We start from the raw sequence: 23,814 nt of genomic DNA, 5'->3' as shown, positions 1-23,814 counted from the left end.
AGTAATTTAGAAAGTTTTGATTCAATTTCTTTTTTTATTCATTTTAGTATACCAAACATAACAAAGATATACCAAAATTATTCTATTTATGCTTTTATTTCATTTATAAATTTATTCTATTCCCCCAATTTCATTCCAATATACCAATAACTCTCTTATTATTGGTGTAATATTTCAATCTTACCAATTGAATAAGACATCGTTGACATCAAATGTCTTGTTTCATAGGTTGAATTGGGTGATGGCAAAATTGTATTTATACTTCTGATAAAAAACAATATGAAATAATAATAATATATTATGCATACCAATTGAATTAAAAACTTAACTTTTTTTTTTATATATATAAAGTCAAAAAGGATGCAACTGTAATAAAATAATATTCTCGAATTATAGTCATTCGTTAAATAGTAGTCGTTTATAAATAGAAAAACTAGTCATATTTTTATATTTTTTTTACTTCCTATATATGAGGTGAGGTGAACACTATTATTGCGTATATTTCTTAAAACACTAGATGAATTACTTGAACAAAATTTTTTCAAAAGATAGATGCAATAATGATGTACCTCATATCATATATAAGGAGTAAGAAAAAATATACTAAAAGATGACTAGTTTCTCCATTCATATCTATGATATTTTTAGTCCAATGGTTATAATTTGGGGCAATATTTTATTACAGCTATATTGTTTCGCCTTTATATATATTACACTTATCCCCTTATAAATATAAAAATATTACATATTAAATAAGGGATAAAATTAAAATTTTATATATATATTTTTTCTAACGTCGTCATTTTCGTCCTAGCCAAGTAGAAGGGGCTAGGTGTGAATGATGAATTTTTTTAGTGTAAATGTAATTTTAAAATTTTATTTATAAAAAAGTATATTTCCTATTTTCAAATGAGATTTAAGTGTAACTAACCCTTATTTTTTAGAAAAAAAATCATATACAAATCCAACTTCCTCATATAAAAAAAATAATAAAAAGAATAGCTAAAAAAATAAAAGCGATAATTACACTCTCCTCCCCTGAGGTTTGGTGTAATTTCATGTAAATTTCCTATGGTTTGAAAAATTACATCTAATACTTTTGAAGATTGCTTCCATCTAACAATTAAGTCCCTATGTTAGTCAAAATTAACTGATTGAAAGAAAATTGATGCTTACTCTCTAATATGTATAGCTAAAAGTACTTGGCCCAAAAGAGGTCGCGAAGCCCAAGCCGAGCCTATCGGCCCATTATGAAGGCGGCCCATTGGAGGATTACCAAATTTGGCCCAAGAGGGAAGTCCGATAAAAAGCTTGCCTGACTACAGGGCTACCCTTCAAGTCCAGCCCAGGAGAAGGGAGGCGTAAGACTCCTTGACCTAGAAGGACTCCCTGCAGAATAGGAGTCCTCATGAAGAAGGAGTCATCCTCCACGCAAAAATCTATTTATCAAGCCAAGGATAAGATGGAATCATGCCTTATCCACAGGTATCTAGCCTTTTTTCTCAAAAATGCAGGTAAACAGTAGAGTCCCTACGGGAACGCCCCCTCTATAAATACAGACAGCATCCCCCAACGGGGACACTAATTTGGAAATTGCTTCGCTAATTTGGTTGCAACTCTCAACTTGCGCTCTAATCATATTTGCTCATGAAATTCTTATTTTTATCTCAATTTCTCAGTACGCTTTATTCTTACAATTATTTATTCCTAAATTCGGAACTAACTTGAGCGTTGGAGTGCTAACGTGTTGTTTTATAGGTCCTATTTTTCAAGTTCTTTTGCTTAAGCAGCCCAAGTCCATCATTAACATTCAAGATCGTTGGACTCGTGATAAAATTGCACGCATCAATTAACGTCGTTCATGGGAGCTTGAGTTACCATGGAAACCCCCGCAACCCCGCTAACAAGCAAAAAATCGTGGAGACACCCAGCAATAATTAGCCTTTGCAGGTTGTTGCAGGAACTCGATTAACCTCGGTTGGTGGAGGATTTGCCCCAACCTTGCCTGCACTAATACCACCTCCCAGAGTGGTGGACTTTATGGTTGATCTACCAAGACGAAGCCTTCCTCGAACACCACCTCAGGAGAGTTTTCCCCAGCGTTGTTGGGTGCAATTCAACAAGTGGCCGCAACAATAATTTGGGAGCAGATGGCAGTGTTGGTTTCTACCCGCTCAGCCCCGGCTATGGAGCAAGGCATCCTTAAAGAAGGAGTAGAAAGAGGCCTACCGAAAGGAGACATCCTTGTATCCAGGCCACCTACTGACTAAGAGACAAAGGCTCCCTCCAATGGCTCCCCAAGAGGTCCACCGGCAATGGCTGGCACTACCGGAATGCCTTCAGAAGGGTCTCCAAGATGTAGCGCACCAGATAGCTAAGAAAAGAACCTGGTGAGGCACCCAATGCAGTTAAAAGATTAAGCACACTGAGGTGTAAGGCTTGAAATGAATTAGGGCATAACAGAAGAACATGCCCAAGCATTCAGATACTTCAATGCATTTTATGTTTTACAATGCACTAGTTTCTTCAACTTTAATGTTGACGGTATTTTCTTGCTATTTTAGGTTCGGAACAGTGGAAGGGGTTCAGACCTTTATGTTCCTTTATCATAGCTAACAAGAAAGTGGATGAAGTTGAAAGGTCAAATATAGAAGCTTTAATTGGTAGGAAAAAAGGAAAGTTGTGGTGCCTTTAGCGACAACTAACACAAAAATGACTAATGCCACATTGTCCCAGCCACCAGTACAAGTTTCATCCTCCCGACCTTTGTCCAAGACAAAGGAAGCATGCTACAGTTTCATCTTCACAACCACAACCATCCTCACATCTTGGAGCAACATATCTACGGCCAAGTTTTTGGAGAGGGTTAGGAATCTCCCCACAAAGGGAGACAAGGAGCAAGAATAAGAATGATGACAAAGATTCCAATGAAAAGTTTTAAACAACTGATGTACTTTGGACAATTTATGAAAAGTTTTAGTGATGGTTTTGAAATATATATGTTTGGGATGATTCTAATGGAATGATGTATATATTCCTTTTGTTAAGTTAGCTGTGAATTGAATCTATCTAATAATTACAATACTTACTTTAAGGCTTATAAGCCATTTTAGCTCAAAAAACAAAGTCAAAAACATTTTAAAAATTAAATAAATAATAATAATAATTTTCATAAGGTCATTTTGGTCATTTCATCCGTATAAAAATGGATGGAAATGAGTTATTTGTTAGACGATTACAAGCCTTAAGGGGGTATTTTAAAAATCGAAAGGGGTATCCGTAATTATGTCAAATCTCATGAGAGGTCATTGTAATTTACTCTTAATTTCATTATGGCTAAAATTGTATCTTATAAAAATTTTAAATTAGTGAAGTTAGTTGACAAATTTAAAACGTACAACCAATTTTTTCTCCAATCACATTACAATGATATCAATAAAAATTACAAAATTTACAATCATCAAAATACAATATATGATGAGATATGTGTTCAATAAAATTAAATTTCAATTCATTATTAAATGTTATTGAATTCTTAATTATCAAATGTAATACAAATTATTTTAATAAAATAATAATTTTATAGTACGTAATATCCATATAACATGCATATCAATAATTCAAAATTAAATCATTTTATTATGTAATATTATTGTACAACATATTTTCAATCATGAAAATTATAGTATACTATCATTACTTCTCAAGAATTATTTCTAAAAGGAATACAAAGATGAACTATACAAACTTTATCAGAAAACTAATGACTGAAGAAGTACAACATATATAACAAATTATTACTGTAAGATATAAATATAATAGAAAATAATTAAAAAAAATTTACTGTAAGTTAACACAAAAAAAAATTAAGACAAAAGATAAAAATAAGTATAGTTCGAATGACAAAATATAATTTACCATATTATATATAAAAATATAAAAATAAAATTACTGAGTGAATTACATTTTGCTATTAGAACTATGACCGTTTTTACACTTTGGCATCTAAACTTGTTTTTATGCCAATATACTATCTCAACTTTATAAAATTTTGCACTTTGTCATTTATAATTATTTTTTAACCAAGTCTTTTATCAAAAAACATCACATGTATTACATATATAACATTTAAGGGTTATGTGATGGGATGTTTTTCATATATGCACAATATGTGATGTTTTTCGATAGAAAAATTAATAAAAAAAATGATTATATATGGTAAAGTACAAATTTTGCAAAGTTAAGATGGTAAGTTAACACACAAAAAAAATTAAGACGAAATATAAAAATAAGTATAGTTCGAATGACAAAATATTATATATAATAGACAGAGAGATACTGAAATCATGATATTCCTTTTAATAAAAATGATGCACAATATAGAGATTGGTACAAGCCATCAATGCATGAAGAGACTTTGTTGTGCTGAGTTTGGTTGCACTGGAACTTTTTCACCTCTATGATTGCTATTTGTCTTTGAGTATAATATTGCATCTGCATGATCCCTTAGGAGACAGTTGGCATCCCATCAGCTGGTGGTTGTACTAACTTACTGTGTCATGAGATGCATTGAATAAAAACCTCACTCTCTCCCAAAATTATTATTGTGAAATGACTCAAAGATAATTGTCTTTCTTGTTACTGATTCTTTTTTTCTTTCTTCATATCTTTTCATATAAATAGGAATAATTACACTCTTTTTTTTTTTTCAAATTTGATAAAATTATACGTCATTTTTTTATAGTTTGAAAAATTATATCTAACCCCCTAAAATTTATTTTTATCTAATAAATAAATTATTACATTAGTCAAAATTCACCAAATTTTCTGAGGTTAACAAAAAAATTAAATAGTATTTGATATTTACTTTCGATTGACTTATTACTAACTATTAGAGGTCGAATAATTTTTTTTCGACGAAACTATCCTTATAACGATGAAAATTTATCTAATATGAATTAATGTATGGAGGTGTATGATGTAATTTGATCATAAAAATATTTATTTGACTTGTAATAAATCAGTAATAAGTCAACCGGAGATAAATATAGATTTTTTTCAACTTTTTTGTTAATATCAATAAATTCGATGAATTTTGACTAATGAATGAACTTATTTGTTAGATGAAAACAAACCTCGAGTGCTGGATGTAATTTTCTAAATTATAGTAGGTCTGCGTGTTATTACACCAAATTTCAGGAGATGAAAGTGTAATTATCCTTACTAAAATATTAATTATGATGTAACTTAAATTTCATTACTGAAATGATCATGGTTGAAAAATAAATTAGTCTATCCGATCTTCGATTAAAATTAATTAATAAAAACTTGTTGAATTAAATTTGCTAAACTTAACAAATTAAACATGAACAAAAAAATTTATTCAATAAATTTTTAAATTTAATTCGATGAGTGTAAAAATAATAAAATATACTATAAGAAGTTAAATTAGTTGAATTTGACTCATATTTAATTAATTAAAATTTGTTTGAAGTCAATTATATTTATAATCAAATCAAATTCAATTTAATTTTTCAAATTTAATAATAATTTAAATAAATTTAAACAAGGATAAAATATACTTTGCCCCCATGAACTATTCGTCATGTAAGATTTACCCCCTTTAACTGACAAATGTAACACTTACCTCCTCGATTGGACAAAATGCCCGTTATGCCTGAAACAATTATATTATTCTCAATATATTTTAGTATTTTATACATTAAATCATCACCAAATTATTTTATAATTATTTTTTTTAATATGTGAAGAATTTAAATTAAAAATAGAATATAAATATATATATATATAGTAGATAACAACAAATATAATATAACCAACAACTCATAAATATATGTTTAATCAAAAGTTAAATATTTTTTGAAAAAAATAAATTCATATATTTTATCATATTTTTAAAGAAAATATGTTAAAAAAACTGATATGCAATTACTCATTTTTATCTAAAAAATAAGTAGTTAATAACTTAATTTTATTATAAATTAATAAAATCTTTTCATGATTTCTTGTGTATTTATTGTACTCATTTATTACTTAATTTTGAGTCCGCAAAAAAGATAAAATTCGAATTATTTAACTCACTAATTGTATTTTATTTTATTATAAATAAAATATACTTTTTTCATTTAAGAATTTTAATTAAACTTAACATGAAAAATTTGTACGAATAATTCTTTTTGAATTAAATAAATATATATATATATATAATAACAATATTATTTAAAAATTTAATTGTCTGGGGGAAAATGTCATATTTGTTAGTATAGGAGGGTAAATGATTGAGCTCCAATGTTTTTATATCCGTCGATGTGAGAGAATCCCTTTCTTCTAATTTCATCCTGACCGTCATTTAGCTGCATCAAGTTTCGAAGTTGTTGTGGGATGTGTAAGTAGCGACTCTTCTCAACTCTTTTAACTTTTCGGCAGTTTAAAGAAAGGTGCTACAACCGCAACATGCTCTTCTGTCGCCGAATCGCAGCTGACCCGTTCGATTAAATGCCTGAACGAATTATTCATCTTCAATTTGGCTGTATCTTTTAGTTTCTTTGACAGTAATCTTCTGGGTTCAAGGCGAGTGGGAGAATTCATGGCGATTGGGTCTTGTATTGCTGCACTGAAGTTCCAGGCTTGTGGGATCTTTGGAACTAGCCTTAATAACCTCAATATCCTTCCCCTGCACTCTGCAAGTGAGAAATATAAGTTGCTTTCTTTGTATTCTTTTCGTAAGCAAGAGATAGTGTCACTGTGTGTGAATATAGGGTAAATTGCAATTTAGGCAAACAGTGTAAAAATAAAATAGCAATTTATTTCTCTGTATTTTTCAAAATATAGCAATTTACCCCTATGTTTTAAAAAATATATGCTTTTACTTGCTGGTACTGCTATTGTGGGTGGTGAGGTGGACTTAGGAGCAAGAATGTCTGTGTTAAACTCTTGATGATTGGTGTTTGGCTTTCGCGAATTCTGATGAGAAAAGCTCATTTCCAGATTTGGTTATGAAGCCATCGGTGATTGAAGCAAGAGCTAATACACGGACTGACGGTGCTAAACTTCAGAATAGAAGATTAAGAAAGAAGGTAAAGAAAGTGATGGACTGATGTATCGTGCTGCAATGGATTGTCTGTGCTGCTTCACTTAGGTCCCAAGGGAGATTATGACATAGTTGTTAATATCTTTTTTCCCAGTTTAATGGGACAGCGACAAAACCAAGGCTTTCGGTGTTCTGTTCGGATAAGCAGTTGTATGCTATGTTGGTTGATGATCAGAACAAGAAGTGTTTGTTCTATGGAAGCACTCTGCAGAAATCGATACGAAAGGATCAATCTTGCACGACCGTTGTAAGTATTTCTTTCCACTTTTTGGGGCAATGTTATTCAACTGAACAAAGTTGTTCAGTTGATGTTGTGGCCCTATACTTCATAACAGAAGTTCTAATTGGCACTGATTTTCCTTTCCGTTGTTGTTCTTCTCTTTTTTTTACTAATTTGTTAGGCCCGGATTAATTCCGAGTAGTAAACAGAACTATAATTACCAGTAGAAATTCTTCATCTCAGGAGGCAGCTGAACGTGTTGGGGAAGAGCTTATCAAGGCATGCATGGATCTCAACATAAACGAAATCACCTTGTATGACCGCAATGGCTTGGCTCGAGGAGAACGAATGCAGGCCTTCGAAATTGCTGTTGCTCGCCATGGCTTCTTGCCGCGATAGATCTGCTTTGGGTTGTTTGCTAGCCTTTTGATATGGGAAAAATGTAATTTACCTACATGTAATATGAGAAATGAGTAAAAAAACCCATATGAAAAATAAAATAGAAAATTACCCCATGTGTTTTGAAAAATAAAACAAATTATCCCCTATCTAAATCATTAATAGGGGTAGTTTGTTTCATTTTTTGAAACACAAAGGATAATTTGCTAATTCTTTTTTCACAAGGGGTATTTGCTCATTTCACATATCGCAAGGGGCTAAGGGTAAATTGCATTTAACCCCCTTTTGATATTTGATAGTCTAGCAGAAACAATTGTATTTTGGAATCTCATAATATGCATAAGACCACATTTTTCCATGTTCTCTCTTGTATCGGAAACTTGCATGGTGTGTGAATGATGACCTATATTTTGAATATGATTTTATTCTTTTTAAATGATACGCGGCTTGATTGTTATCTCGTTGCATTTGGTAATGTACTAAAATAACGACTTAATAGGAAGAAGAGGTCTTAGTATTTATAAGTTGTTAGGAATGACTAAAAAGAAGACCAAGTCCCTTGCCTTAATTTTAGCTAATTAACCAACAAATCCTCTTTTATTCTATTATACCCGTTGGATTAAGGATTGGATAAGTCCAATTGATTCCATCTACTTAGTCATGGCTCTATAAATAGGCATGAGTTCTCATTCATTTGTCACACCAAAAAAAAACATAGAGCTCTCCTCTTCTAGCTCATTTCATTTCTTTCACTTCTGAGTTTTATATTCTGTTCGTTGTTCCTAGCTTTCTTCCACGAGTGCGCGTGTAAGAAAGTAATAGCTGTATTAACCTTGGGGAGGGATCGGTTTATACTATCTGCACCACGGTAGTACCGAAATTTCGCTTTCAAGGCAATGGTTTTCCACGGCACAGTCTTTCAATATTCCAACAAGTTGAAAGTGAAATATTGTTATAATGGCTGTTCCAATTGCTAAAACACTGCCTGACCTCTCCAAACTAGAGCCACTTGATGGGATCAACTATAAACGATGGTCACAAAAGTTGCTCATATTTTTTGAACAATTGGACGTGGACTATGTGCTGTTCCAGAATCCACCGGAAACTCCAGCTGAAATCTCTACTCTTGCCATTACTGCAGCGGCAATTCCAGCAGAAGGGACGATTACAAAATCTGAGCACAAGACAAAACTGAAATACGACAGAGATAATAAAACGGTGAGAGGTCATCTGCTGAATCATATGAACAATTCTTTGTTCGATTTATTTGTCAACTATAAGAGTGCCAAAGAAATCTGGACTACAATGGAGGCAAGATACGGAGGTGATGACGCTGGAAGAAAAAAGTACGTCGTCGGCAAATGGCTTCAATTTCAAATGGTTGATGAGAAGCCTATAATGGACCAAATCTATGAGTACGAAAACCTAGTAACTGAAGTGCTAAGCGAGGGCATGAAAATGTGTGAAATTTTACAAGCCAACGTACTACTGGAGAAATTCCCTCCTACTTGGAGTGAATATCGCAACCACTTGAAGCACAAGAAAAAGGATCTAACACTTCAAGAACTAATCAGCTATATGAGAACGGAGGAAGCAAATCGTCTAAAAGATAAGAAAACTTCTCTCTTTTCTGTTTTAGTTAAAGCTAACCTTGTTGAGTCTGCTGGATTTAAAAACAGGTTTCCCTAGAATAAAATAAAAGGCTTTCAAAAGAACAATCAACACAAGACGTTCAAAGGACCTGACAGCAAGATCCAAAAGCACAAAATATCGTGCTACTGCTGTGGGAAGCTAGGACACAAAGCGTACCAGTGTTACCATAGAAAGGATTAACAAAAGACAAACCAAAATCCAACCACTAAATCAACTCTACAAGTCAACCTAGCTGAAAATGATGAGATCATCGCTGCGGTAGTTGTAGAAGCCAACTTGATAGAGAACAAAGAAGACTGGATACTAGACATTGGAGCGTCCAGACATTTCTGCTCCAACAAAGCACTATTACATGAACTTAGCGACGCAACGGACGGCGAGTGTGTCTTCATGGGAAACTCTACAACCGCCGGAGTCTTGGGTAAAGGAAAGATCTTCCTTAAACTTACTTCTGGCAAAACACTTGCTTTGAATGACATACTATATGTGCCTTCTTTACGTAGAAATCTAGTTTCTGGTAGTTTATTGAATAAAGCTGGCTTGAAAATTGTGTTAGAATTTGATAAGGTTATAATCACTAGGAATACTGACTTTGTAGGAAAGGGATACTTATCTGGTGGTTTATTTGTTCTAAACACTGTTTCGCCTGCTATTAATAAAATTTCTTCCAGTTCTGCTTATTTGATGGAATCTGTTGATATTTGGCATGGTAGATTAGGACATGTAAACTATTCCTCTATTAAAAGGTTGAAAACTATGAATCTTATAAATATTTCTGACACAAATGGATGCTCTAAATGTGGAGTCTGTGTAGAGGCAAAATACGTAAAGAAACCTTTTAATTCCATCACATCTAGAAGCACTGAATTACTAGAATTAATCCACTCAGATCTAGCTGATTTCAGAAATATATTAAGCAATGGTGGTAAAAAATATTATATCTCCTTCATTGATGATTTTTCTAGATACACTAGAATTTATTTATTAAAATCAAAAGATGGGGCTGCTGAAATATTTTTTAAATTTAATGCTGAAGTCGAAAATCAATTGGATAAGAAGATTAAAAGACTTAGATCTGATAGAGGTGGAGAATATAATACTAAATTCTTAAAAGAATTTTGTGAGATTAATGAAATAATCTATGAAATGTCTGCTCCATATACACCTCAACAAAATGGCATAGCTGAACGGAAAAATAGAACTCTAAAAGAAATGATGAATGCTGTGCTTTTAAGCTCAGGTATGCCTGATAATATGTGGGGGGAAGCAGCTTTATCTGCATGCTATATCCTTAATAGAGTCCCACATAAAAAATTGGATAAAACCCCTTATGAATTATGGAAAGGGTTTGCTCCTAACTTTAAACATCTTAAAGTGTGGGGTTGTCAAGCTAAAGTAGCATATCCAGAATTTAAAAAAACAAACATAGGACCTAAAACCTTTGACTATGTGTTTATTGGATATGCCCAAAATAGTGCCGCATATAGATTTATATGTTTAAATGATAACTCTCTTTGTGAATCAAGAGATGCTGAATTTTTTGAACTAGTTTTTCCATTAATTAAAACTTCTAGAACGTATATAGCTTCGCCAAGCAATAAACCTTTGTTAACTTCCTCTAATTCTATTGTGAATGAACCTAGAAGAAGTAAAAGACAAAAAACTGGACATAGTTTTGGACCAGATTTTTTAACTGCTTTCATAACGGACGACCAAGGAAAGATAAATGAAGACTTTGTTTCAATGTTTTTAGTTGAAGATGATCCTAAGACATATACGGAAGCAATAACCTCCATAGATTCTAGTTTCTGGAAGGAAGCTATTAAAAATGAACTAGATTCTATAATGTTAAATCATACTTGGGATTTAGTAGATTTGCCTATAGGAAGTAAGCCTATAAAATGCAAATGGGTATTCAAGAAAAAATGAAAACCAGATGGATCAATAGATAAATTTAAGGCACGATTAGTGGTTGTGGGTTATACACAAAAGAAAGACATAGACTACTTTGATACATATTCACCTGTGACAAAGATTGCAACCATTAGAACTCTAGTTGCCCTATCAGCTATTCTTGGCTTAATAATTCATCAAATGGAAGTAAAAAACAGCCTTCCTAAATGGAGACTTGGAAGAAGAAATATATATGGAACAACCAGAGTGGTTTATTATACCTAGCCAAGAAAATAAAATTTGTAAACTTAGAAAATCACTATATGGGTTAAAACAAGCACCCAAACAATGGTATGAAAAGTTTGATCATACTTTAAAAACTAATGGATACAAAACAAATGTATCAGATACATGTGTATACTCAAAATTGTTTGGGACAGAATGTGTTATTATATGCCTATATGTCGATGATATGCTGATTTTTGGTAGTAACATAGAAAGAATTGATGAAACCAAAAGATTCTTATCAGCACAATTTGACATGAAAGATCTAGGAGAAGCTGATGTAATCCTAGGCATTAAAATTAGAAAAACAGAAAATGGGTTCTCTCTTTGTCAGTCTCACTACATAAAGAAAATCTTGGACAAGTTCGATGGTCAAGATGAAATACCAGTCAAAACACCCTATGACGCAAGTATATGTCTCAAAAAGAACAAAGGTGATAGTGTGTCACAAGCTGAGTATGCAAAAATCATAGGGAGTGTTATGTTTCTCATGAACTACACCAGACCTGATATAGCTTATGCTGTGAGTAGACTAAGTCGGTATACCCATAATCCCAATAATGAACATTAGAATGCACTACGTCGCTTGTTAAGATATCTAAAGGGGACTATAAACTTAAGTTTGCACTTTAATAAATTTCCCCCAGTGTTAGAAGGATTTTGTGATGCAAATTGGGTTACCGATAATGATGAAGTAAGCTCAACTAGTGGATTCGTCTTTACTTTGGGTGGGGGAGCTATTTCCTGGAAATCTGCAAAACAAACTTGTATAGCTCGCTCTACTATGGAATCTGAATTTATAGCTCTTGAATTAGCAGGTCAAGAAGCAGAGTGGCTGAGAAACTTATTGAGAGATGTGCCCTTGTGGGGGTCAACTGTGTCAGTATCTCCGTACTGTGACTCCCAAACTGCTATTGGAATTGCCAAGAACTATGCTTACAATGGCAAAAGGAGACATATTCGTATCAGACATGAAGCAGTAAAAGAACTCCTAAAGAATGGGATCATCTCCCTAGATTATGTGAGGTCCGAGAGGAACTTGGCAGATCCTCTCACTAAAGGACTAACCAGGAGAATTATCTTTGAGTCTTCAAGAGCAATGGGGTTAAAATCCCTTGATTGATGAAATATGGTATTGACCATATAAATTCATAGCCCTGTGTTTGGGTGGTCCTAATAAGGACTTGATGGATAACTCTGACTCTATTCAGAAAGATAGCCTCATAGCTCAGTTGTTGAGTGGTCTATAGACTTGATGAAGCTATATGTGTTAAGTGTGGAGGTGGGCCGCCTTCTATGAAAGAAAAATGAAAATTCTTTCTAGAACACTCATTTGAACCCAAGGTATAAGCGCACGGCCATTAATAGCACTCGGAACTTTATCACGGAACAACGAACACTAAGAAATTCATACGTGATTGTGAGGGTCTCAATTTGAGCTATCGAAAGTTCAAGAGTCATATCACTCTCGTTAGCCAAATTGATTGCCTCACTTCACTACGCATTAATTCAATCGAAAAATATTAATGCTTAAGTATATTTATTCCTTCATTCAGAAATCATATTCTTTTTCTATATTAGTCATTTGTGGGGGATTGTTAAGAATGACTAAAAAGAAGACCAAGTCCATTGCCTTAATTTTAGCTAATTAACCAACAAATCCTCTTTTATTCTATTATACCCGTTGGATTAAGGATTGGATAAGTCCAATTGATTCCATCTACTTAGTCATGGCTCTATAAATAGGTACGAGTTCTCATTCATTTGTCACACCAAAAAAAAACTTAGAGCTCTCCTCTTCTAGCTCATTTCATTTCATTCACTTCTGAGTTTTATATTCTGTTCGTTATTCCTAGCTTTCTTCCACGAGTGCGCTTGTAAGAAAGTAATAGCTGTATTAACCTTAGGGAGCGATCGGTTTATACTATCTGCACCACGGTAGTACCGAAATTTCACTTTCAAGGCACTGATTTTCTACGGCACAGTCTTTTAATATTCCAACATAAGTCATGCAAGCTCTTTATCTATAATCAATATGGGATGTTTAACTACATCACTCTAGATATTATGTTATATTTATATATGTAAAACTTCTTTCCCCTTATGACTATGAACAGGCACAAAGTAACCCCATTCTGAAAATGAGGAAATATGCAAATATCAAGAAATCTGGGGTGTTAGTGATATTTCCCTAAAACTTGGGAAACGGTGGCAGCACGTCGCGGTTATCCATTAACGGTTGAAATATTTTAAATTTCTCGTTACAAACCGCTCTATATATCATCAAACGCAAAGATATTTCTCAATCCATTGTTGATCATCTCCCTTTCTTGATCAATTCTTGGATACGCTCATTGTGTAAAATCATGGAGAAATCCTCAGAAGAAATCGGCATAAAAATCTACACCGCCTCCCCGACACTCGACCTACCGCCGCTTTACCCCTGTTCGCCGCCGTCCTCCACTACCCCTCTACCCTCAAACGCCGGCCGGAAAAGACGAGCGGTGGCGAGCGGCGTGCAGAAAACCCTCTCCAAAACCTCGTTGCTCGCCAACTTTCTACCCACCGGGACCCTGCTCACCTTCGAAATGGTCCTCCCGTCGGTCTACGCCAACGGGGAATGCTCCTCTGTGACGACCCACATGATATACTCTTTGTTAGGCCTCTGCACTCTCTCTTGCTTCTTCTTCCACTTCACGGATTCTTTCCGGGGGCCCGACGGGAAAGTGTACTACGGGTTCGTGACTCTAAGCGGGCTGGCGGTTTTCAAAACGGGCCTCGGGGTGGAGGTGCCGAAAGACGACAGGTATAAGGTAGGGTTGAGCGATTTCGTGCATGCACTGATGTCTGTTCTTGTGTTTGTGGCGATTGCATTTTCTGATCATCGGGTCACGGGTTGTGTGTTCCCGGGTCATGCAGCAGAGTTGGATGAAGTGATGCAGAGTTTTCCACTGATGGTGGGGATCATTTGCAGTGGGCTGTTTCTTGTGTTTCCTACAACTAGATATGGCATCGGTTGTGTGTCTGCTTGAGGTTTCTTGACATTTTCCCAGGTCGTGGATTCGCACCCGTTGGATCAAATGCTATGATGATCTGGAGCATGTGAGAAATCCATCAAAACTCCTAATCATGGGATACCAATAGGCTCGTATGGGCTCATTTGTTATGTCCTATATTATTTAGTTTGAAGGTGTTTCGGTTGTGATGTAGATGCTATAACAAGTGTGGTTATGTTTGTTTATGTTGTTCTGAGTGAATGAACTGGAAGGTTTGTCTACGACTGACTATTCCAGCATTCTTGAATTGTTTTAAGTTTGATTTATAAATTAGAATTTATGTCGGGGAAAATACAGTTCGTATGCAATATATATGTATGGTGCCACTGCAAGTTTATTTGACGTCAAACAAGATTAAGCAAGAATAGATGAATACTGAAAACAATTATGATTTCTTTATCTACACAACAATATCACATAACCAATTGCTCTTGGTTAATCTCTACTGATCCACATAAAGCCACACTTCACTCGCATCTCTTTACCTCTCTATACATATGATACAACTCCCTCATTGTTGCGACAAAAATGGAACGGCAAAGTAATACGCATTAGTAAATTCTATGCTCTAACCATATGCATAATATCTCCTACTTCTACAACTATGTTAACTCTTCCATTGCGTGGAACCGATACTTTCCTGTCAAGACTGAAACCCACCTCCATCATTATTCTCCTCTAGATACTATCACAAGTAGTTGTCCTTGGAGCCAACTAGTTTCAGTATATGATCGAACCATTTTGCATGTTAAACAAGATAGTTACTCGCCACAGCAAAAAGCACGTTTTGTCTCTTGAATCTTTTGCCACAAGCAAAGGAGCTCTCTGGGGCCTTGGTAATGGGCAACAACATAACCATCCTTACAACCATCATTAAAAATCCTCTCGTCCTTCTCATATCTGACTTCCAGTCCCTTCTTCTGCATATCCGCAATCCAGATTCCCATGGCAACATCTTCTAGTTTGAATATCTGTGACAATAATTTCTAATGCTTGAGATATTGGCTTGACTGGTAGTAATGGAATGTTCTATGCATGTGTACCATCATGATAGCCACCTAATTTGCAACAAATAGTGAGCCAATTCAATATAAAACATCAGCAAGTTGATTCTTACCTTTAGGTGTCCCTTTCTGTGTTTCTTGGAAATTGTCCTTGCTATATCACTTGAGACGACATAACCAGGACCATGTGCCCAAGGTGGATATTTGTCATCAGGCCATTCCTAGAATCAGGTGAGATGTAAAGTTGAGTTAGATTATATTAGCATAAGACAATTATAGGATAACCAGCACTAAGTACTTAACCTGGCCTACATTGGGTACAAGTGAAGACAATTTTAGGATAACTGTTAACTTGAATTCGCACAATAATTTTGAATCATTAAGATGAAGAGGCTGACATAAGTAGATACTATTAACAGAAACTTGGGTCCTTTCCTGTCCTCATATTCCTCAAGTAAAACCCCGAGGCTTATTATTCACTATATAGGGCGGCAATTATAGATGAGGGCAAATTACTGCCACCTCCCCTAAGTTTGGCATAGTTACAAATACCTCATATTGTTTTGGAACCCCCCCCCCCTTACCGCGGATTCTAATGTCCGTCTAACAACGAACCAATTCCATTATCTTCCGCTAGGTTTCCATCTAATTTTTGTGGCGAATTGGCCAAATGTTCTTTTTGAATTATAGTTTTATATATTTTTTAAAATTTTCTAAAATATTGTTATAGATGAATATGCCCTCTGGATGATTTATTTTCCCACCCTTGGGATTTTTTTACATTTTTTACAAACATTTAAAAGAACAAAAACCAGCAAGGATACAGTAGCAATTTCAACATCTCATCTAGGGATTACATAATTATTTCCATTTCAGGGTAGTATTTGTAATTTTCCAAACAACAAGGAGGTATTCCTACTTATGCCAAACCTAATAGGAGGTAGTTGTAATTTACCTTAAAAACGTCAATGTGTGTACGAATACATTACCTCCTCATCCTTTACTTCCCGGCTTTATTGTATCATAGTATTAGGCTTCACTTGTTCAGATGGTAATTTTATGGACAATGTCAAATACCCAGTTAAACAGTCTAATTTTTAGTTAATGCAACCAAACATAATGTTTCTTCTGTTGCTATCTGATCTTCGGTCTCTTTTTTCTGCTTGGAATGCATAAATTTTTCATGAAACAGTAACAAAACAGTTGAAAGACATACCTCAGGACTAATATACCACTTGCTGTCTGGACTCCGATGAGGCTGTGAGTCTGAATTGATGAGGCCGTAGAGCAAACCATGAGTCACATTGGTTCTCCTTAAAGAATTCAAAATTTCATCTACACGAACAAATGCGTCGTCATCCGTCTTCATGATAAACTTAGCTGATACAACCTCAGTCTGTTGAAGAGATTAGGGCAATGAGGTACTAAAGGAATACTCCATGAGCAAGGAAGGTTAGAGGACTTTACCCCAAAGATGCAGATGGCTATGGTCTTCCATGTGATGAGACTGTAATAGTCAACAAAAGGCATCAACTGGATGTCTCCATAAGTCCGTGCCTCATTCCAGAGCTCCTCATTCACCATCTGGTTTTTATGCTGCATGATATTGGTCATGTTTCAATTGTTATTAGAAATCAATATATGGAATTAGCATATAAGGAATTGTTAATAAGGCCATCTGCTCTTGCCATCAAAACTTACCAGACCAACGAAGAAACGAACTGCAACCTGTCCTGACCGTACTTCAGGATACTGCATCCAGGATCTTCGAACTGCCATTCTACGCTTGAAATTGTTGGCGGTGGAGAAAATACCAATGAAGAGGTTCAGCTGTCTTTGATGAGGTAATTGAACAGCTTTAAGAGCTTCCAAGTCAATTATGTGTTCTAAGTCCTCTGATGTCGGTAAGCCACTGGCCACAACAGATATTAAATTTATATCTCCAGAAATTCTCACTTCACTAACAAGCCATGGCTCCAAAGCCTGTATACATAGCCAACATAGGGTAATCAATTTTGATTTAAAAGTGCAAGTTGGATCTAGGAAATCTGACATTTTATATGAATGGACTGGGAAAGGGTCAGAGAAAGATTACTTCACGGAAAGCAAATGAAGTTATGTGCTTTCCATCCACTGTCATTTGAATCCCTTCTGAACCAACTCTGAGTGTGGCAACAAATAAGTCATTTTGCTTGAAAGGAAAGTACTTTCTTGGTTTCCCATCATGCACCATAGAAATCTTTCTTGATCCATTAGCATGTCGGTAAGCTTTGATCATCTGGTTATTCTCTTTACCCACCAGCTCATTGCACTGGTCCAGCTCATCCACTGATATCAGCAAGTAGCATAGCCCAAAGCATGCAGCAACAGATAACGATTGATCGGAAAGAAAAGTAAACATCATTAAGTGAAAATACGAAGTGAAAGAAAGCCATATCCTGGTAAGATGATGCTCTTCAGAGAAATGTTAGGCAGCTAGAGTAACTTTGGAAAGTAAATCCAATTCAGTGTTAAACCAAGTTTTTCGTCATCAATTAATTTAAGTCCATAACTCAGGTTAAGCAAAAAGGACATATTGCATCGATGGTTGTTTATTGATTTTTCTTTTTTGGGAACAGAGATGGTTATTTGTTGTAAAAAGGAACAAAGTTCTGGAACAAGAAAAAGTATAGGGAAAAAAGCACACATGTTGATGCAGCAGTTCATGCTACAAAGTTCCTAAAGATAACATGAGAACCCTACATAACTAAACTAAGACGACGTTTTCACGTATAGAATACAGAAACTGTTATGCAACCTACAAATTCTAATTGTTTCGAAGAGAGACATGTATTTACCTTTTTTAATTTTTTCCCTGTCAGGAGATGGACAGCGCTCCTCTTCACCCCAGTCATGGGCAATAGTCCAGGTGTTTTGAACAATTACAGGATCCTCAGTTATTTTATCACCGTGGAGTCTAACATTATAGTGCAAAATAATAGGAGGATCTGGCTCCCCTGGAAGTGGTTCACCAGTCAAGTCAACTCGGAAATCACCAAGAAGGCCATTAGGAATGCCGATAAATGTGATTGAAGAACCTTGAGTCAATCCACAAGGAACCCGCAACTTAAAGCCATTATCACCAAGTTCTGAGGCATTCATTTTACTAAGAAAATGAGGGCATTGTTTCTCTTTCCCTCTCTTTGGTAAACTTCCATTACTTTGAAGTTTTTCTTCTTCAATAGAGGTAATCAGATTTTTCCATGCAGCACCAGCTTCCTTAATGGCTTCAACAGCATTAGGTAATCCCTGAGCATGTGTAACCAAGTGTTTCAAACGGTTCCATGTCTGCAAAGAACTTTGTTCTTCTTTTGACAAGTTCCTTTGAGTAAAGAACTCAGCTACAATAGCTTCAGCAGAAACCACTTGATGTGTAATTTGTGGATTGGAAAGTGCAGGTGGAGCACCCGCGTTTATCCACTCCAGAGGATTTGTCCCATTGAAGTTCAGAGGACTCGTGAAGTAGTTCTCGTTGATGGGATTTTTAATTATATAATATCCAAGAACAAGTAACATCAAGAAAGATGTGGTCAAAACACCACCATACCATTTCTTCATTTCCGCTCATTTACGGGACGTGACCACTCATATAGACCTTGATTTCATGATAGTTGAACCCTAAAGAACAAGAGGAAATAAATAGAAAACGGTATCTGCAATAGAAAACAATAAAAGAAGTAAACATTAACATTAAGAGTGAGGTCTAAATGTGAAGTTCAGAATTGAATGAGATCAATACTATGAGCATAAGAATATCAAAACAAGAGGAAAAGAATTACCTAGTCAAACCCATAAATTATACAAACTCTATTGAAATCTCAAAAGGGGAAAGCAACAAGAAAAATCATACCCTCTATTTCTTTCATATGGTTATCGACCCATTTTAGAAGGTCTGTACACTTCATTACTTATCTCTAGAGTTTCAAAGACACAACAAAAAGGAAAGAGTTGAGATTTTGACAATGTCATGAGCAGCAGATTCAAGACCTTCGAGCCTTTCTACTATATAACAGAATACAAGCTCAGAGACACTAAAAGTAAAAAGTCAAAATGAAATTTTACGCAGTGTATTTCTAGAATTACTGATCAAGAAGCCTACTCTAATTAATAGTTACTAAAATAGACCAACAAAAAATGCCAACTTGCATATAGATCACAAGATGAAGCATGAGTTGGTTTAGGAACAAGTGACGAGATTTCTCTTAAGAACTCATGCGGTCTACAACTGCAATTCTCCAGAATCCAACTGCAGATCTCAGTCTCAAAACTCAACTGATCATAAGCGCTAAATCCACCAAAAAAACACCATAAAAAAACGACTAAAAACTTCAAAAACTCACGTAAAATTAGCTCAAATAATCAAAATATTCGAAGCACATAACCCCTCCTTAATTAAAAAATAAATAACTAAAACGATACGAAAACACCATCTCACTCAATCACACCCAAAAGAACACCACATAATTCAGCATTTCCAACTCACTAACCACAAATCAACTCAAAACTCGCACCTCAAGCACTTCATTACTTCCTCAGACCACCACCACCACTTACTCCAGCAACATCCACACCCACACCGCTGGCAGACACTCCACACTCGCACAAATAACAACAACTCCACAGATCGGAATGCATTCCACTAAACCACAACCAATCACTAAAAAACCTCACCATCCAAACAAATCACAAGTAACGGCAGCCAGCATCAATGCAAACACCAAAAAAAAAAAAAAAACGTAAAAAACAAGGCAGCATACCTCGTTGTACCACAATCCAAAGCCGTGATTTAGAAAGCGAAGACGCTGATTTTTGAACCGTGTCGTTCGGGCTTCAAAACCTCAACTTCAAGTCTACGCCAAACCCAAACACCTACTGTTTGGTGGTTCCCCAGATATCTGAGTTGGTTAATTAATTCAATTCCAGGTGGTCATTAAGCTTTTTCATTACCGCTTTCAATTCAAATATTAAAAACCAAAACCAATTACTGCAAATGTTTAACCAGCGACAACAACAGTAGCAGCAGCAGCAGCAGTAGGTGCCTACTAGAAACTGCTCTCCTCTCTCCTCTGTTTTGTTTATAATCCAATGAAAGATTACTAGTACTCTACTAAGAGAGAGAGACAGAGAGAGAGAGAGGGAATGAATGGGAAAAAATGAAAGCGTGTGACTTTTCGGGTCATGTCATGTGTCGTGTTTGGTTTCAAAGTTGTGTTTGTTGTCTCCGTCCAATTTTGAATTTTCATCCTTTACTTAATGCACGACTTCTAGATTTGTTTTACCAAAACTCATCTCTCTACAGCTTTTAATTTTAGATATTATAATGGTCAAATTATATATCACTTTTTTTTATTATTATGACACATACACCTCAATTATATATTGATCTCACACAAATAATCAAAGTTAAATGACGTAACATAAAACCTTTATAAATTAATAAACTTTCTAAAATAATAAAATCTTCCGGTCCCGATTTGGACCTTTGTAAAAAATCATCAAATTAGATAAGATAATAAGATAATAATTTTTCAGAAATTTTTTTTATAAATATTAGGTCCCATTAAAACACTAAATTAATAATTTATAAATATGACAATTATAAATATTATGGTACTTTACTAAAATATGAAGTTTATGGTACTTTACGCAATTGATCATTCATGGATGATTTTGCGATGCCTTTAAGAAGAAAAAACATGGTTAGGTGTCATGAATTATTTTATTTTCATGTTGAGATTTATATAGTATACGTTTCATCATCATGCATGAATATATTTAATTGACTATAATAGTTATTTAAGTGCAACGAATTAATGTAAACATGTATATTTAAGTAATTTCAATTAATTGATACATGCATCTATGAATATAATAGTTAATTGTATACAACATGAATATATTTAATTAGTTACAAAGAATTGATTGATGCATGAATATAATCAATGAAACATATATGAATTCATTTATTTTCAATACATACGTACTAAATTTGTTAAATTTAAAAAGTCTCTCTTTTAATTAATAAAATATTAATTTATGAATAAATTAATATTTTTATAAATTAATAAAAATTCATGGTCCCTAGATTATTAATTTATAGAGATTTTACTATATATGGAATGCCCGTAAAATATCGCAATAGGTAAAAATTCACGTCTTTTATTTTACAAGTTAATACAATCAAATCAGATAGAATTCTTAAAAAAATTATCGAATCATAATCATAATGACTTTAAAACTTATCGAAATAAAAATTAACTTGTAGAATACGATATGTATACATATTAATATTACAAATTTAATTATTGTTGTTAAAGCACGTCTTAAGAATTTATAATATTTATTAAGTACGAGCGTTGAGATAAATTATTTTGACTAAAATAATCTTAAATAACTTGTTTTTATTAGGAATTAACCATCTCTTCAGTCACTTAACGTTTATCTATAGTTTCATTAATGAAGATTCAAAGTTAAAATATTTTAATAATTTTTTAATTTAATTAAATAGATATAATAAAAATTTAAATTATACACACGCATTAAATGTACTCAAAATAAAAATAAATTACGCCCTCCACTCTATTCTTTAAAAGCTCGAGCGCGAAGGGAAGTAGTCAAAAAATAAAATCAAGCATCCAAACAAGGCCTTAAAGCCAGCACGCCGGCTTGGGAGCTGGAAGACAAGCGTCCAGAGGCGGTTGTACTGTCACGACCGTTAGGTACGATGTCATGTCGTTTTAACAATTTAGACTTGTTTTTTAATTATATTTAAGATTGGGTTTACTCGGGAGATCCGGAAGGGGGGCAGGGCGGAGCCGGTGATGAACAATGTCCTAAGTTGAATTCAATGTTAATTAATTGTTATTTAATTTGCTTTGACTTAATGTAAGTGTTTAATTATTATTCTTTGAACTAAACTTGCTATTAATTGTATTTTTATTTTTCTAAACTAGGAGCTATGTGCTGCACGTGCGATGACTTCGATAATATTTGGACCTATTTGGAGAACAAATCTTGTTATTTTTTGTTTTGGAATTAACCCGAGAATTATGAAAGAATAATATTTGATATTTTTGTAGTGTTGAGAATATATTTTTGGATAACTCTATTCTAATATGATGTGTAATTATTGTTGATGCGTGCGAAATTGTACGAGTCCAGTAAATATGGATTATTGTTTAAAATTTGGGCCGAAGAGTACGGGGGCTTTGAGGAGAGGACTTGCAAAATAGATGTTAGCATTTCGACACCCAAATTAGTATGGAATTCTTGATAAGATAAAACCAAAAAAGAAAATAAATTTGAATGAAATTGATATATGGTGAAAAAGATCGATTAATAATGCAAGAACACGCGTGGTATATTTGTCAATTGCTGAAAAATTGGGTGAAATTATTTTAAAAATGCAAACAAATTGGAGTGATCCCAATTGTTAAAATTTTGAGTGGCACCGCAATGTTAAAGCGCAGTGCCTATAATTTTACAAAAAAAAAAAATATATTCAGTCACTATGATAAGAAATCGAGGTAACTGATTTTTATAAAAAAAAATATTTTATTCAGTCACCACGATAAGAAATCGCAGTGACTGATTTGTATTAAAAAAAAAATAAAAGTGAAAGAAACGTTATCTAAAATTAAAAAAAAAAAAGAGAAAGTCGGTCAAAGCAGCCTGCAATTTGCAGGTTGCTTTGTGGCCAGACACCGCAACATTGCGCCACCGCTAGTTGTTCCAGCGGTGGCGCAGTGTTACTATTCCTCCGTGAATTGCAGCTCACACTTATTTAAGTGTGAGTTAGAGTAGAAGAAAGAATTCAAAGAGTTACACCCTTTGAGCAAAAATTTTGTAGAGAAGTTCCACTCGAGAGTTAAAGAAGAAGAAAAAATTTGAGCAGTGAGATTTTGTAAAGAAGAAGAAAAAATTTGAACAGTGAGAAAGAATTGAGCTTTCAAATATTTATATTTTTTTAGTGACTATAGCTAACTTTGATCCTATTGATACAAGTGTGTTGTACGAGAAGTTAAATCATCGTCTGAAAATGTATTCGGAGTTCTAGATACAACTTTATACATACGACGCGGTGCTATATCTTTTTTCCGCATTCTTCAACTAGTCCCACGTTATACTCGTGTTTTGCAAGTACTCCACAATATG

General features: G+C 34.2%; 4 protein-coding genes across 4 annotated transcripts; 3 read left to right on the top strand and 1 right to left on the bottom strand.

Moving 5' to 3' along the window:
- The first annotated feature begins 6,349 nt into the window (after positions 1-6,349).
- LOC105159972 (Ribosomal L18p/L5e family protein) lies at positions 6,350-8,169 on the top strand. The gene is made up of 4 exons (XM_011077209.3): positions 6,350-6,707; positions 7,009-7,097; positions 7,206-7,358; positions 7,575-8,169. Exons 1-4 carry the CDS (start codon positions 6,608-6,610, stop codon positions 7,728-7,730), a joined length of 498 nt encoding a protein of 165 aa, XP_011075511.1. The 5' UTR covers positions 6,350-6,607; the 3' UTR covers positions 7,731-8,169.
- A 518-nt stretch (positions 8,170-8,687) lies between these two features.
- Positions 8,688-9,419, top strand: LOC105160070 (uncharacterized). The gene has a single exon (XM_011077334.1). It carries the CDS (start codon positions 8,688-8,690, stop codon positions 9,417-9,419), a length of 732 nt encoding a protein of 243 aa, XP_011075636.1.
- Positions 9,420-13,814: 4,395 nt separating this feature from the next.
- On the top strand, positions 13,815-14,838 carry LOC105159971 (protein DMP9-like). Its single transcript, XM_011077208.3, has one exon. The coding sequence runs from the start codon at positions 13,928-13,930 to the stop codon at positions 14,591-14,593; it is 666 nt and encodes a 221-aa protein (XP_011075510.1). The 5' UTR covers positions 13,815-13,927; the 3' UTR covers positions 14,594-14,838.
- Positions 14,839-14,971: 133 nt separating this feature from the next.
- On the bottom strand, positions 14,972-20,824 carry GALT1 (galactosyltransferase1). The gene is made up of 8 exons (XM_011077207.3): positions 20,418-20,824; positions 18,459-19,313; positions 17,717-17,949; positions 17,323-17,604; positions 17,089-17,217; positions 16,838-17,017; positions 15,735-15,842; positions 14,972-15,588 (listed from the first exon to the last, which is right to left on the bottom strand). The coding sequence occupies exons 2-8, from the start codon at positions 19,216-19,218 to the stop codon at positions 15,379-15,381; spliced, it is 1,902 nt and encodes a 633-aa protein (XP_011075509.1). The 5' UTR covers positions 19,219-19,313; positions 20,418-20,824; the 3' UTR covers positions 14,972-15,378.
- Between the last annotated feature and the right edge of the window lie 2,990 nt (positions 20,825-23,814).

Source organism: Sesamum indicum, linkage group LG4 (assembly GCF_026168435.1).
Source record: "Sesamum indicum cultivar Baizhima isolate 11 linkage group LG4, ASM2616843v1, whole genome shotgun sequence".
Classification (NCBI taxonomy): Eukaryota; Viridiplantae; Streptophyta; class Magnoliopsida; order Lamiales; family Pedaliaceae; genus Sesamum; species Sesamum indicum.
This window is presented reverse-complemented; position numbering and strand designations above follow the sequence as displayed.

Bases quoted from the DNA above. Each gene is read 5' to 3' on its own strand.
- LOC105159972 (XM_011077209.3), top strand. From the start codon at position 6,608: ATGGCGATTGGGTCTTGTATTGCTGCACTGAAGTTCCAGGCTTGTGGG. The intron at 7,098-7,205 runs GTAAAGAAAGTG...CTTTTTTCCCAG, and splicing joins ATAGAAGATTAAGAAAGAAG to TTTAATGGGACAGCGACAAA. The intron at 7,359-7,574 runs GTAAGTATTTCT...TCTTCATCTCAG, and splicing joins ATCAATCTTGCACGACCGTT to GAGGCAGCTGAACGTGTTGG.
- LOC105160070 (XM_011077334.1), top strand. From the start codon at position 8,688: ATGGCTGTTCCAATTGCTAAAACACTGCCTGACCTCTCCAAACTAGAG.
- GALT1 (XM_011077207.3), bottom strand. From the start codon at position 19,218: ATGAAGAAATGGTATGGTGGTGTTTTGACCACATCTTTCTTGATGTTA. The intron at 17,950-18,458 runs GTAAATACATGT...TGCTGATATCAG, and splicing joins CAGGGAAAAAATTAAAAAAG to TGGATGAGCTGGACCAGTGC. The intron at 17,605-17,716 runs GTAATCTTTCTC...CTATGTATACAG, and splicing joins CTTCATTTGCTTTCCGTGAA to GCTTTGGAGCCATGGCTTGT.
- LOC105159971 (XM_011077208.3), top strand. From the start codon at position 13,928: ATGGAGAAATCCTCAGAAGAAATCGGCATAAAAATCTACACCGCCTCC.